Genomic DNA, 14,521 nt, shown 5'->3' with positions numbered 1-14,521 from the left:
GAAGGGGCGGGCCGGGCCGAGCCGGGCCCGGTCACGGGGCGGTATGGGGAGTCCGCGGCGGCTGCTACTGGTCTCCAACTCCACCCTGCACGGAGGGGGCTACCTGGGCCACTGCCAGCAGCACATCAAGAGCTTCCTCGGGGAGTAAGCGCCGCGCCAGGGGCTGCGGGAGGCCGGCCCCGCGCCCTCCCCCGCCTCCAAGCGTTCTCTCCCTTCTCTTCTCCCAGGAAAGTGAAGCGGGTGCTGTTCGTTCCCTACGCCCTGCACGACCGAGATGCCTACGCCCGGACCGCCAGAGAGAAGTTCGAAAGCTTGGGTAAGGCTGGCCCGCCCCGGGCGCCGAGTCCCTGCGGCAGCCGCTGTGGGACCGTCGCCTTTTGGCGTGGGCTAGCAACCGGGCGGGCGGGCCAGCAGCCGGGCGGGCGCTCGCGGACCGCTGGTGTAAGAAGGGGATAAGGCAGCGACCGCCTCTGGGAAATCGGCTCTGCAGCTGTCTGGTTTTGGGGGATCCGGAGGGGGGCGGTGCCGCGCAGGGGGGCTGGGCGAGCTCTGGTGGTGCGCGCTGTGAAGGCGCGGGGAGCAGCGGGGAACAGCAGGGCCGTGTTTGCCAACTTCAGCCGAGAAGGAGATGCTTTGAGAGGCCTCCGGAAGAAATCTCGTTGCAAACACTTCTAACCACTTCAGGGAGGATGTTTTTGTTCCTGAATACTAAGTGGCATTTTTATCCTCCTTAATCACACGGGGGGACGTTTTTTCCCATACATCTTAAACCTCTGCTGAAGCTGTGCAACTACTGGTGTTAAGTGAACACCATTACTATAATGCACTTCAACTAGCCAGACATTTCCATGATGAGCAGCAACTGAGCTTTGCTTCAAGCAAAGATCTTTCCAGAGCAGCCTACAGCAACACCTCCACCTAGTATCTATTACCGTTCAGGGTAACTTTGGACCTGTTACTGTAGTAATAATCAGTACTCACTTCCCTGGGCAGCACACTTTGCTCCTTGTCTTGCAGAAAGAGTGCTGCTATCAAATGTCCATGTTCTTCTGTCTCTCCTGGCACTTCCTGTACTCAGGGAACCCCAGCAGGGCAAATCTGTCAAAGCCATACGTTTTAACTATTACAAAAAAAAACCCAACAAACTCAGATCAGGTATTTGCACTAGTAATGCTAGACCAGTGATGGCACATCCTATTCAGACTCACAGCCAAGCTGAAGACTGACAGCTTTTTCCTTCTCTTATTTTCTAGTTAGCCAGTAATGCTCAGCAGGGCTCTGTGCCTCAGCCTGCACCTGCTGAGTGAAATGCTCCACTCTTAGACACTAAGCACATATACCCATAAAGCAAACATTTCCTTTGGTAAAGCTGAATGCAGAAGCCCTGCATAAATGTAGGATGTACACTCTATGTTGTGGAGTTCTCTGAAATTTCCCTGGTTGTCTGGTGAGACGTGGCTCAGGGCTGGGGGGGCAGGGTGGGATTGAACATGCCACATTCTTCCACCAAACTGCAGTGGCAAAGGTAAATAATTTTTCATTTAAGGTTATGGGCTGGACAGCATTCATGAATCTTGTGATCCAGTGGAAGCTGTAAGGAAATCTGAAGCAATATTTATCGGTAAGTTTTACTTCATGCTCCCTGATAAGGGTTTATATAGGGCACTGGATTAGTCCTGCTCAGAGCTGGCACTATAGAGACAACAATGAAAAATTATTAGAAAGTACAGAAAACAGTACTTTAATTGGGAACAGTAAGACCCTAAATTTAGTGGTGGGGAGGAAAGTAGGGGAGATTCATTAATGGAACTTCATCTCCATGAAGTTTCAAATTATTAATTTGAACAGGACTTCAGCATTAAAAACATGATCGTCTCAGCTGTATCATCGCTCTATCAAGTCTAAGAAGATTCGGGGCTACTGTGCTCAAACTGAGCGTAGTCCTAATGCCATGCCTCTGGGTATTAGAATAGCGTCTGCTGTCAAACAGCCAGCTTCAGTGTTACATGAAGGACTCTAGGCATAAGCCTGTGGCCTGCCCAATGACCATTCTTTTGAAGCTTCTGTTTTTCTGTTGTTCAAAATGGGATACTACCCTGAATACAGCATAGAAAACATTAAGCCTGCTAAGTTTGTAAAGGCTTCAATTGTAACTGATGTTGAAAGCATGTTAAATAAGCTGGACTCTTTTTCTGCAGGAGGTGGGAACACATTCCGTCTCCTGAAAGCTCTCTATGACAACTGCCTGATACAGGAGATCAGGAAAAGAGTTCTTGAGGTAAAAACTAAAGGACTTAGGCCAAGTCTGAATGGCAGAATGTCACGCATAATCTTTTGTTCAGACAAATCCAAGTTGATTTTACATCTTTGGTTTTAATATATTTCAAATATTGAGCCATCTCATGCAACCTGGTGAACTGAAATTTGTGGCCAAATTAGGCTGTCATTAGTCACTGAAGCCTGAAAAGACTAAGGTCGGAGATCTGTCTTTCTAGGGCAGTTTCCCAGATGTGGGACTGCAAGACCTTGGGATGTACAATGCTGCGTAGTACCTTATAAGTAAGCGCCTCAACTTAAAATATCAATGAAGAGCAGTGCAGCATTTAATCTACGTCTGGAAACGCTGTTTTTCATCTTGAGATGTCCACTTTGTATCTCGCTAATAGATACAGATGCGTTCAAATTGCAGGTTGTCTGCTAATAAAGTGACAATAGAGTTGGATCCATACATGCCTTGTAGACAATGTCCTGCTGACGTTGAAAATGATGTAATTACCTTAGGTACCTCCTTGACCTGGAATTGGGAGGTATGAGTGCCATTGAGCCCTTCCAGTCAGCAGCCCCATTCTGGCTGCTGAATCTTGTAAGGCTCAGCAAAGATACACCATCCATGGAGGAGAAAGGAAGCAAAGTGTTCCCCTAGCAATGCGGAACTGCAAACGACTTCAGACAGATTTATGCAAGCACAGTATGTTTGAGAAGGCCAGTTGCCAAGAAGAAAGGTTAGCTAGGCTATCTTAATATACAGAAATTCAATGCCTGTTGCGAGCAGAAAAGCCAGAAAATGTTTGAGTCCTTGTGAAGTCTAAATAGCTATTTGGTTATATTAGGACCAGTTCTCTCAAGATAGCTGATTTTTACAAATTTTCCAACATTATCCATATACTTGCATGTTTGTATGGAATCCTTCCATGTACAGCACGGTACATAGTACTATGTACACAGTAGTAATACCTAAACTAGCACTAAACTGGCTGGTCATAGTACTGGTAAGCTGATGCTGTGGCAACGTTGTACTTGGCTTCAGATGGTCTACTCTCTTCAGAAGATAATTAAAAGCTAGTTCAGATATTTCCTGTAACTGCAAGGTAGAGAAGTCTCTCTTCTCTTAATAGTGAAGTCCAATATATGTGCTGATAACCTTATCAGTTCTCTCTTGTGATGGGGTCAGAGTTGTGACTACAGGATATTCAACAGCTAGTTCCCTGACAACCATGACATATACAAACTATTGCACACCTCAGAACCTGAATTCTTGTTCTGCTTTTCACCTGTAAAGTTAGTGAGATGAGATAGAAGGACTTAGTCTGATCTGATTGCTGAGTGTCTGAGATTGACAGAAGATGCTGTAAAATGCAGTTCCCAATTGTGACACTGCATACTAATCATTGCTTTTGTCTTTCAGGATGGGATTCCTTACATGGGATCCAGCGCAGGAACTAACGTTGCTACTGTCAGCATCAATACTACCAATGACATGCCAATTGTTTATCCACCTTCCCTGCAGGCCCTAGGTTTAGTTCCTTTTAATATTAACCCCCACTACCTGGACCCAGATGTTAAAAGCACTCACATGGGTGTAAGTACAGTACGCCAGAGCTAACACGGTAACCAGGATGCAGAGGCGTAACGGTGGTGTGCATTTGTGAGGCCTTACACAGCTATAGAATGTCTAACAGCTGCTCCCTCGAGCAGTTGGAAATGCCAGCGAGGCTGTAACATTTTACTCCCTCCTAAAGCTTTTCTTTGTGTGGGAAGAGGAGTTGGCAACAGTATTACTGAGGTGGAACAAAGTGATTTTCACAAACAGAAGTTGTGCAATGTCTGAAATACTGTTGCTTCATACCTGGCATGAAAATGGGAGGAGGGGGAAGAGTGAGAGAAACTTGAAATGCGATGCACTGTTTCTGGAAGGTCCTGCCATAGTCGGTCTTGCCTGCTGCTTGAGAAGACCTAACTTAAACATACATTAAGAGGCTTAAATATCTGAAGGAACCATCAGAACAGGGAGATCTTGAGATTGCATGCAAACTTGTTGTGTAAGAAAATAACTAGGCACTAGTGTCCCTGCAGAGAGCACACCCTGTTATGTCCAGTACCGAGCAAGCACATGTACTAGTATAGCTAAAAGAAAAACACTTTAACCATTGAGCACAAAGACTGACATCTCCACTGTATGGAGAAGCTGATTTTTGAATACCCTGTCAGGAGCTAATTCCTCAAGGGAACAGTTTCTGTGGTGCACCTTTTAACAGATTAAATACTTTACACCTTGTAATCAAAATTTCTTCATGGTTAGAGGAAGTATTAAGAATTAGAGGGCACTGAAGAGATGGAGGATCAGGGCATGCTTCTAGAATTTAGATGAAGTTGTTGGTACTCATTTAATCAGCTTGTCGCTAGATAAGCAGGCAGTCTTTTCCCTATAAATAACTTTTGCTATTTCTCCAAGAGGAGGCTAAAAGCTCTGTGCAGTACCAAGTCCCTGCTGTGTTCCTGTGTTTCCTTACCAACAAATCCTTCTGGTTTGATTTATTTAACTACTGTTGCTCAGTTCAGCAGCAAACCCTCAGGAAACATGGCAGAGCTGTTCACAGGAGGAAATTCTTCGGTGTAATACCTACTTGAGGATAAACAAGCAGATATTTAACCAATGGAAATCCATGGTTCACTACCCTCTTTCATGAAGGTGGCATCTCAGGCATTTGCTTCCACCACCTTCCTCAGCGCTCTTGTTCTGAGGGTGAGCACATAGAGGTAGCATTTTTTTAAAAAAAGGATGAAGTTTTAAGGCTTTTCAGGGTTGGGATTGTGCAAGTTCTTTTTGATCAACCTACAGCAATTGTTGCTAGTGATGAAGGGTAAAACACATATATCTATTAAAGTCAATCCTGACACTTCCTTCAATACATTAGTCTAATGAAAGCATTCTGTTTGAGAGGAAGTGTCTGCTTTGTTTAATGTTATGAAATTGCTGAGTGTCACACTCCTTGGATAGCTCCAAGTCCTACCTTACTGCCTGGACAGCTAACCCTACACTCATTATTGCAGGAGACAAGAGAGGAAAGAATTCGTCAATATCATGAAGAACCAAACACCCCTCCAGTTCTGGTGAGTAGTAGTTCCCAGTCAGGAAGCTCATGGCTGTAATGTGGTAAACACTTGAAATGCATTCTCACTAGCTTTCAGTGTGGGTTCCCCTGCCTGAGAAGCGTAACAGCATCCCCTCCCTGAACTGTGTCATGGAAGGCTGATCGTATTCTTGCTAAGAGCTTCAACTTTGGATTTTGCTGACTTGCACAAAATGGATTAGAAAAATGAAATGCATTCTACCTATTAGATGACTGGAGTACTCTTGCCAAACACTATATTTTAGGCAGCTCTGATCTTTCCAGTCACTGGCCACCAGTTGTATATTGTATGTTGGGGGTGGTGTGCACAAAGTTAAGATACGTCCCCCTTAATCTTTTTTGCAGATAGTTTTAACTTTACATTTTGTTTTAATCTCTGTAGGTTTCTGAATTTGCTCATTCAGTAGTATGTTCGTAATTACAGTATGTCTGTCTGGGGAAGTGGGACCTCTGAGTTTCCTGTCCCTGTGCTTGAGCCTGGAGTATAAAGTTTGTGCTTTAACAAATCCAGCTTGGCCCAAACTGGATCTAAGAATGGTGGTAACAGAAGTAATTGTGGGAAAACCGCATTTTCATTTTCTGTTTAATGTTTTCTCCTTCTTTAAAAGGGGAGAAAAAACCCGAAATCCAAGAAACCAGCTTCTAAAACAAGATAACTCACCTAATTTTGTCTTAGCATCTTTGCTAGAAATAGGCGAGCAAGAAAGTTTTGTTTGGAGCCATGGCAAGCTGCACTAAGACTGACCTGCTTGTGACAAGCATTCTAGCCTTTCAGATAGCTTCAAAATAATGTTAAATGTTTCCACCTACATTAGGGCTTGCGGGAAGGTGCCATGCTGCTAGTGGAAGGAGACAAAGCCACCTTGCAAGGAGTGACAGGAGCACGTCTGTTTTTGAGGTAAATGCTTCTTTTGAATTTGAATGGATATCCTCCTTCAGATAGAAAGGAAGAGACACTTCCATTAGGCTCCTGGCACATGCTGCCTGTCCCCCACAGCAGAAGTTACTTAATCCTTGCTTCCATTTCTCTTTGGGGAAAACATGAGCATTGCTTTATGCTGCAAAGGAGCAGGCAGTATGACAGCACTCTAAAGGATGTCTAACTTACCCAGTAAGTGCTATGGCATTATTACATCCATTGATGCTCAGGTTTCTGAACTATGGTTACCCTTCACAGAAAGGGCCCTAGTAGTCAGCTGTTATTGAAGGCCAGGGGAATGCCAGTTTGGCCCTAATGTCTTGAACTCTAGGACAAGGGAACTCTTGTCTTTGGTAATATGAACATTACTAAGAAATCTAATATATACATCCCGTGATGCAGGCAAGGAAGGGAGTCAAAACTCTGCTTGTTATGAATCAGGATGCCTTGTTGTATCCCTAGTAACAGATGGAAGCACAGTAGTCCTAGCTCCTGTTAAAGCTCACAGCATGGTTTGTCTTATTTAACAGGGGTAAGAAACCAACTGAACATGAGCCTGGAACAGATTTCAGCTTCCTCCTGATTGACAGTAATCTCCAGAATCTGTAGCCTTGCGTATTCTGCAGGAAAAGTCACTGTATGGCAAGACAGTGAGGAGGAAGGAAAGAGATGCTTCTAGTCCCAGGGTGGGTGGAGAACCTTAGCTTTATAAATAAAGGTAAATATGCATTAGTGGGCTCTTTTCCCCACCCTAATTAATGTTTCAGACATCTCTGCTTCCCAGCAAAAAGACAATTTTTATTGCAATACTTGAGTAATCATAGCTATTCTTAGCCTGAAAGGGTCTGTACATTCATGTATCCACTTTGATTCCTTAACCACCAAAAAAAGTTACTTTAACACAATTAAGACAGGACACCGAATCAGCTGTTCCTGATGCCTAGCTTACCTGCTAAATGAAAGAATTGTTCGTTTCATGTACTCCCACATTATTAGTTTTGGTTTTGCGCTAATAATAAAGGGAGAAGTTATGCATTCAATAACTTTTATTTGCTTCAGACTCATGTTAAATATATACAATGCTAATTATGTACAAAAGTGTGCATGTTAAAAATTGTCAGGTTACAAACTTGCAAATCCTAGAAAAGTGCAAAATTTTAAAACATCTTCCACCACGCTGTACAGAAAAAAAATCCATCATTAGCCAATATACACACTCTTAAAACACACTGATCAAAACAAAATAAGACAGACAGTATACTCTTAAAGCACCCAGAAGGGAAAAAGATATTGCACAGAAGACTGACAGCAAGTTCATTACAGTGCCTGAAGGCTCATTTTTGAAAGTAGGTATTTCCAACACTCCTCAGACCTAACATGTAACTCTTAAAAAAGGCATTTTTTGGCATTTAAAAATCCATTTCTAATCACATAATTGCACAATCTGCAAGAATTAATCAGAAGATATGATTAACTGCTGCTGTAAGGCCTTTGTTTCCACTCCCTCCTTAGCTTTAGTAAAAATTCATCAAGCAAACTGTGTGGCATCACAGCTTCCATCAAAACACTGACCAAAGGGAGGTAAGTCTTACAAGCAGCATTTCTCTAATCTTATATTAAGCTGCTCCTGCATAGTGAAGGGTTGCATCAGAACATGTATCGCAAGTTTTCCTTGATTTTTTTTTTCCCCTCGTGGCTTTCTTTAAGCAAGAGCTCACAGCTACGTATGACTAAAGCAGTACTGTCAGGTGCAAGACTAAGTTTATTTTTAAAAGTTACTTCAAGGCAAAAAACATGGCTCCCTCAAGAGGAAAATACTGACTAGACAGGAAGCTAAATAAACAAGTGGCCTCCAAGTTCAGTTAGATCTATGATATACGTGGATGGATGTTTTATATTTCAATCTCAAAACACCTTAGCAGCTTTAAACCATAATGTATACTGACAATTGTGCTTCTGGGACAGAAGACATTATGAAATTGTGTCTGTGCTGAGTATAATCACAGACCTAAGGTCTGCCAAATTTCCCAAGTCCAGTAGATGAAAATAGAAAGAACACACAACTGAAAGAACTCTCTCCTGAAGAAAAGTAGTGAAACACCTATTTTATCTGGGCCATTTGGGTAAATGGTAACTAAAAGAAAGATGCACCAGTTTTCTTCCACAGATGCACAGCAATTAGGTGAATTAAAACTGAACAAAGCGTACCTTTGATTAAACACTACTAGCAGTTCCTCACGTATGGGGTGTTCAAAACTGCAGTAAGATGAATAGCACTCGACTCAAACTGTACAGAGCATGCTATGCTGCCACTCAGAGGCATTTCTGCATTCAGGCATCTGATGACTATAATAGTGAAGGGGACAATAGTATTTTACCTTTTTTTTTTTTTAACTGCAGTAGCTTTTCAGAAAACCCTTGCTTCCTTTAAATGGATGTGCTAACAAGGGCAATTAGTAATAATGAGAATTTGGCTCCTTGGGATGGAAGGAGACATCTTCCAAACACTTCAGCTGAGTCTAACATTGGTATACAATAAACCTATGTGCATATGACTGCACAAAAACTACTACTCTCCTGAAAAGGAGATTACTAATAAGTGTCATGTTCACAGCTGAACCCGACATAGCTTTTAAACTAAGAAATATGAAAAGCCCATTCTAGAAAGCACTGAAGCACATGCTTGAATTTCCACCCAATTACTATAGCCCAACGTAGTGCTTTCATCTTACAGTATTTATTAGATCAGACCTTAGGTTCACATTAGGATATGCATGTAGATGTGCTTTTTAAAAATTCTTTTGAAAGGAAAAAAAAAATATTCACAGCACATAGACTCAGCATCTAACTATGCAGCAAGGTGCCTTTAAGAGTGGAAGAGAAGAGTGCCTTCAGGTGACAATACAGAGCAAGTGTCTACACAGACTCTCAATGTAGGAGCAGAAGGAGGCTGATACCTCCTCTACTCCCCTCCCTAGCTCTAAGGCTCCCTACCATACCATGATCTGTATATAGATACATTTTCAACTAAATACACATACAGAGTAAAAGCTTTGTGAAGCATTTGGTTGCTGTACATATATTTTCTAATGATTTTGTTAATTGAGATTGGGAAAGACTTGCAGAGGAACCAGGAATGAGGGAGACATTGTCTAGGGAAGTGATGTATATGGCTCCCATTGGCTAAGACAAGAGTTAAAAGGCCTACCTAATTAGCATGCATTACAAATGAAAATAAATTTATCATTGCTGCAGGACTACCTTAAAGCAGACTGATGTAGGACTGTTATCAGTCCCATACAGAATTTTTACAGTGCAGAAACTTAGTTCTTTGCACTTCATTTAAAGGACACAGAAACACAACTTTGAAGAAGATGCTTAGAAAACAGCCAAATGACTAGGCTACTTAAAGCCTGTAAAGATTTTGATAAACCTGTTTTGTGAGAATAGTAATGATAATAGGTATACCAGGGGGGAAAAAAGCTTGTTTATATCAAGGTTGCAAATTAGCAAAACCATTGTAATGTGTGTGTTTGTTACTGTTTGTTTGTTGTTTTTTTTTTTCCCTTTTTTCTTTTTAAATCAAACAGGCTTCCTAAAAACCTAATTTTCACAACATGTATTAACCATCAGAAGAAGTGGCTAGTTTAAGATTGGACTATTATATTGTGCTGGTGTTGGTAAGGTACATGGATGATAGAAGACATGGTTTCTAGATATCCTATGAGTGAGGATATAGAATAATTCATGTAAGTCAGGTACTAACTTGAACAGCAAACATTTCACTTTCTGAATGCTCGTACAGTACAAAAACTGCACAGACTAGATGAGACTTCACTACAGATAAAAAGACAACTAAAAATACTATCAAGAATAAGTAAATTGATAAAAATTTAAACATTTTACTTGAAATAAAGGAGAGACGTCTTCTAAATATCATCCTTTGGTATGCAAACTGTGCTAGGAAGAAGTTACTCAATACTGCTAACTACTTGATCTCATTTATATACAGGTATGGAAAGAGAGTCAGTTTTCAGTTTCTTTTAGATATATATATTTACACTCCTACTTACTTACTCAGCTTCAAAGGTAAGCATATCATAAACTTTGATAAATATCATTAGGGTTGTTTCAAAAATTAAATGTAAGAAGATACCAAGTAGATCTTGACAAATGTAGTGTTATGAAACAACTGTCACTCAAGACTTGTTTATTCTGAATTCCTAATCAGAATTCTCCCATCTCACAGCTTTACTTTTTACACTTAAGGAAATCGTAGTTCAAAACCAAAGGAGAACCTTATTATTTTTATGAAAAACAAGATGCTATCCTAAACTTTATTGACTTGAGGAAATCAAAGAATTATGAAAATCAGTTCACTGATTCACAGTGCACTGCATAACAGACTGCAATTCAACCAACCTAAACAGCTGATCAGAAAAATTATTTTCTACTTTTAAGAAGGACTTCTACAAATAAGTTAAAACTAAAAGAAACAACATACCAGCTAATGCTCACACTTATCACCTATATCTTTTATCTAAAGCTGGTTTTAGATAAAGGCAAAGTGCAGACCTTCAAACCTATGGGGGATCTTTCCAGAGGGCCTCTGGCAAGACCACTGAGCGTGTAATGGTGTATGCCTCCCATCCTCAAGGACCAGATAAAAGATCAAAAGGCAATGGATGTTGCCATTCTGCGTAGAGCATGAAGCAGCTCAGAGCTCACCTGTTTCCCTCCTCATTCTGCTGCTGCTTTGTGTGGAGCACAAACTAGCCCCAAGTTTGAGAGCCCAAGAACTGTCCACATTTCAAACTGTCCCAGGTACTTGTGAAGATCACCTAATGCTTGTGACGCACTGAAATTATGGTATTCAAATGTCAAAGCTCTTCACCATAAACTTCCCCAATTATTGCAACTACATTGTATTTTTACTTAAACTGACACAGTGTATTCAGTATTCTTTAATATTAAACTACTAAGAAATTAATTCAACTGTTGTATAAACATATCTAACCCACAGTAGGATGTTTTCAAACCCTTATGCGAAGCCCTCTGTGCAAGTGACAAAAAAAACACTATGCTCTCCCCAAACACTACAAAAAGACCTGTACCCTCAATTTTTCCACTTGATTCTGCTAGCCCAAAACATCACTATTTCCTGTCCCCTTCCCCTGCAAGTAAACACTTAACCTCATATCTGCATTTAAACAGAACATATAAGCATACTTATAAAAACCCATCAACTCAATGCCCCAAATGAGTTTTTTTCAACTTCCCATAATACAGAAAAATCTCACATTCTGAGCTGAAATTCTTCTAAACTACTCTCAAAAAAGCTCCCCTGAAATCCTTTCTTCATGAAATCATAATGGACAAACATATTTCACATTCTCGTATACGCACTTAATACTTCCAGAGTATCCTTAGTATTCTTACTGGATAGGTAATTGATTAAAAATAGTATTTTTCACTTCTCTATAGTTTATTTGAAAATATGTGATGTGGTTTTTTTACATACATGGATTCCAAAAAGAAACCACACTGCTCTACTTTTGGAAATGTAATGCTCTCTTGGCAAGCGACTCAGGGAAATAATTCTTATTTTCTCCTAACTTTCCAGACAATCCAGTCTGTCACAGTGTCACAGTTAGAATATTGCAACTGTGCATAGACCCACTTGTTCACTAGTCTGATTTATTTCATTTACAAAAGTTAAGAAAAAGCAACACAACTTTCTTTACACAGCGCACTAATCAGTCATTAAGAAGGATTTTTTTTTTTTTTTTCCAGTAAAGAAATTGAGGGGGAGAAAACAGTTTTAATGAGACTTAACAGAACTTGTAAAGATTATCCTTTTGCAGGGTAAGGAGGTATCACTATTTCTACAAAGTTAATAAATATTGTGCTAAAAGTTAATGAAATGAGATTATACATTATGGAGTTCCTCAGGTAGTTCAATAGCCCCCCGGCCACAGGGAATATCTGATAACATTTATAGGAGACACAACACATTAATTTCCATAAATAAATAAAAATAACAAGAACAGTGATGGTAAAGGGAAGAAAGGGGTATCCAAAAGGGAACATACTAGCCAACAACCAGTTATAGCTCTGCCTTATATCTATACTCCCCTTAACCTCATGGTATTTTCTCATTTTAATAGACATACATACATGTATATACATATATATACACAAACATACGCACATATATACACATGCACACATACCTTCGCATGCCGATCCAAAAATTCATATTTTTCCCTCAGCACCAGGCTTTTCCAACAGAATGGGGTTTATCATTTAAATCATTAACATTATAAAAATGTCACAATGATAAGAAAACACACAACCTTCTATCATCATCACGTATCGCTAAACCAAAAAAATTAGTAATGGCTTCTCCAAAATATAGCATAAAATCCGTAAGTATTTGGTTGCATATAGCACATGTAAGGATCTGGTATTTTCTTTTCCCAGGTCTTAAACACATCTTGAAAATGTATACATTATCTGTTTCCCTGCTGTTTTTACAGAAAAAAAAAAAAAAAAAAAGAAAAAGGCTAACAACTGGTTTGGTGAACACCAAGCCAAGAAACAAACAGGTGCTATTTAATCAAATTGTGCTGCAATGTTGTTAAAATGATTTTGCAGTGAAAATTTATCTCTTTTTTTGCCTTACTAATGAAGCAGATTGATCTTTGATCAATATAGATACTGATTCTTCCTCTGTGTTTCTTCAAGATATTAAATATATTATGGAATTTCTTGTTGTGTGTCTTAGTTTACTTAACAATATAAATAATTTTCAGCAGCAAGTATTTCCTACCTCCTTCAGCTCCTTCACCTCCTTTGAAGTTATTCATGTCTGTACTTTAAACAATTCTTATAATCAAGTAGTGCAACACAGATGTTCCTTGCAGAACAGCCTAAAACTGGAACTACACAAAATAAGACAGCAATAGCCATTCCCAGGAACAAATTGCAATAAATTGTTCATTGGGCTTAAAACATATTGAAAAGGCCATAACTGTCAGCTATCCCAATTTGGAATCTGACCACTGCAACTGCCAGAATTTTAATTTACTGCTGGGGAATTACAAAGCTGTCAAAGCAAAGCCAGGTATCTTCTTTGTGATCAAGGAGCATCTGGCCCTATTCAGCTTTAAATCAAATGCTACTTATCTTAAATTCAATTAGCAATCTTGGGTTTGGAGGTTTGGGGTTTTTTTTGTTCAGTTTTTTTTTTTTCCCTTTCTTTTTTGTCTGAAACAGTTTTAGCAGCTACTTAGAGAGGGATTCTGTGACCAAGTCAACACAGTTAAGGAAAAATATGCAAGCAAGCTAACTTGCATGAGTACATATGCTTATTACTATACCTCTACCATAGGTTCATCTTCAACGGACTTAAGAATCAAGCCCCTGAAAGTTGAGATATACATTTAAAGTGACAAAAAGATTAAACATGTTTCTGGAATCCATGAGAGACGGTAGAAGCAGCAATCACTTGGAATCTTGAGTGTTATATTCAGTCTCTCCTGATGAAATCTGGCTGAGCCGTTTGCTTGATCCCCACAGCTTTCGGGAAAGCTGACCTGAGCGCATCTGTTTAAAAGTAATTCAGAGAAACAAAAGGAGGGGGAAGGGATAAGGTGGATAAATTAAAAAGGAATTCAGACACTGATTCTGGTGAAATGCAGACACTACAATGTACTGCATAAACAAAATTACACCAACAAAAATTATTTGAAAACAAACCAAAAGTTACACTTAGGGATGATTCTTAGGACTGACAAAAACCAACAGACAAAACACTAATCACAGTCTTCTCTGATTTTGAACACTTAAAGGGATCTTGCCAAGTAATGCGTGCTTAATACTTAACCTACTTCAAACAGCTTAGAAACAGTGTTTAGATTGCTATTTTGATAGGAAGGAAAAAAGAGGTGAATGTCAAGCAAAAATGAACCAAATTAGAAGAAAGAACATTTTATTTTACAGATTGCAAACAGAAATTGCTAGAAGTGAAAAGGAAAAGATAACCAAAATGCAGGGCAGTGATGGCAGAATGAAGGAAAGAGAGAAAGGTTATCTCCTGGTGTCAAATTTATACGGTCTTCCAAAGATCCTGGGTGAAGTGCTCAGAGTAAAATTTAAACCAGAAACAAGTCATACTGAATATTCCATA

The 14,521-nt window shown here is 39.9% G+C and overlaps 2 protein-coding genes across 5 annotated transcripts in view; one reads left to right on the top strand and one right to left on the bottom strand.

The window, feature by feature from the left end:
• The first annotated feature begins 16 nt into the window (after positions 1-16).
• Positions 17-14,521, top strand: part of LOC309672334 (alpha-aspartyl dipeptidase-like) — a 29,399-nt gene continuing 14,894 nt past the window's right edge. Inside the window, exons 1-9 of one of the 3 annotated variants that reach the window (XM_082483819.1) lie at positions 17-144; positions 228-316; positions 1,547-1,621; positions 2,199-2,278; positions 3,686-3,859; positions 5,332-5,391; positions 6,227-6,309; positions 6,861-6,935; positions 7,222-7,377. In XM_082483819.1, coding sequence (XP_082339945.1) covers positions 44-144; positions 228-316; positions 1,547-1,621; positions 2,199-2,278; positions 3,686-3,859; positions 5,332-5,391; positions 6,227-6,309; positions 6,861-6,935; positions 7,222-7,267 — 783 coding nt within the window. In that variant the 5' untranslated portion in view covers positions 17-43 and the 3' untranslated portion in view covers positions 7,268-7,377. Of the gene's footprint in view, positions 145-227; positions 317-1,546; positions 1,622-2,198; positions 2,279-3,685; positions 3,860-5,331; positions 5,392-6,226; positions 6,310-6,860; positions 7,378-14,521 lie in introns of those variants that run through there. The other 2 variants (XM_082483821.1, XM_082483820.1) reach the window with 2 other exon arrangements.
• Positions 13,697-14,521, bottom strand: part of NBEAL1 (neurobeachin like 1) — an 86,625-nt gene continuing 85,800 nt past the window's right edge. For both annotated transcript variants that reach the window (XM_082483817.1, XM_082483818.1), the window contains one exon: positions 13,697-13,938. In XM_082483817.1, coding sequence (XP_082339943.1) covers positions 13,837-13,938 — 102 coding nt within the window. In that variant the 3' untranslated portion in view covers positions 13,697-13,836. The remainder of the gene's footprint in view (positions 13,939-14,521) is intronic.

The sequence above is a fragment of the Vanellus vanellus genome (assembly GCF_965231255.1).
Source record: "Vanellus vanellus genome assembly, chromosome: 5".
NCBI classification, from domain to species: Eukaryota; Metazoa; Chordata; class Aves; order Charadriiformes; family Charadriidae; genus Vanellus; species Vanellus vanellus.
The sequence above is the reverse complement of the archived record's forward strand: the minus strand, read 5'-3'. Positions and strand labels throughout refer to the sequence as shown.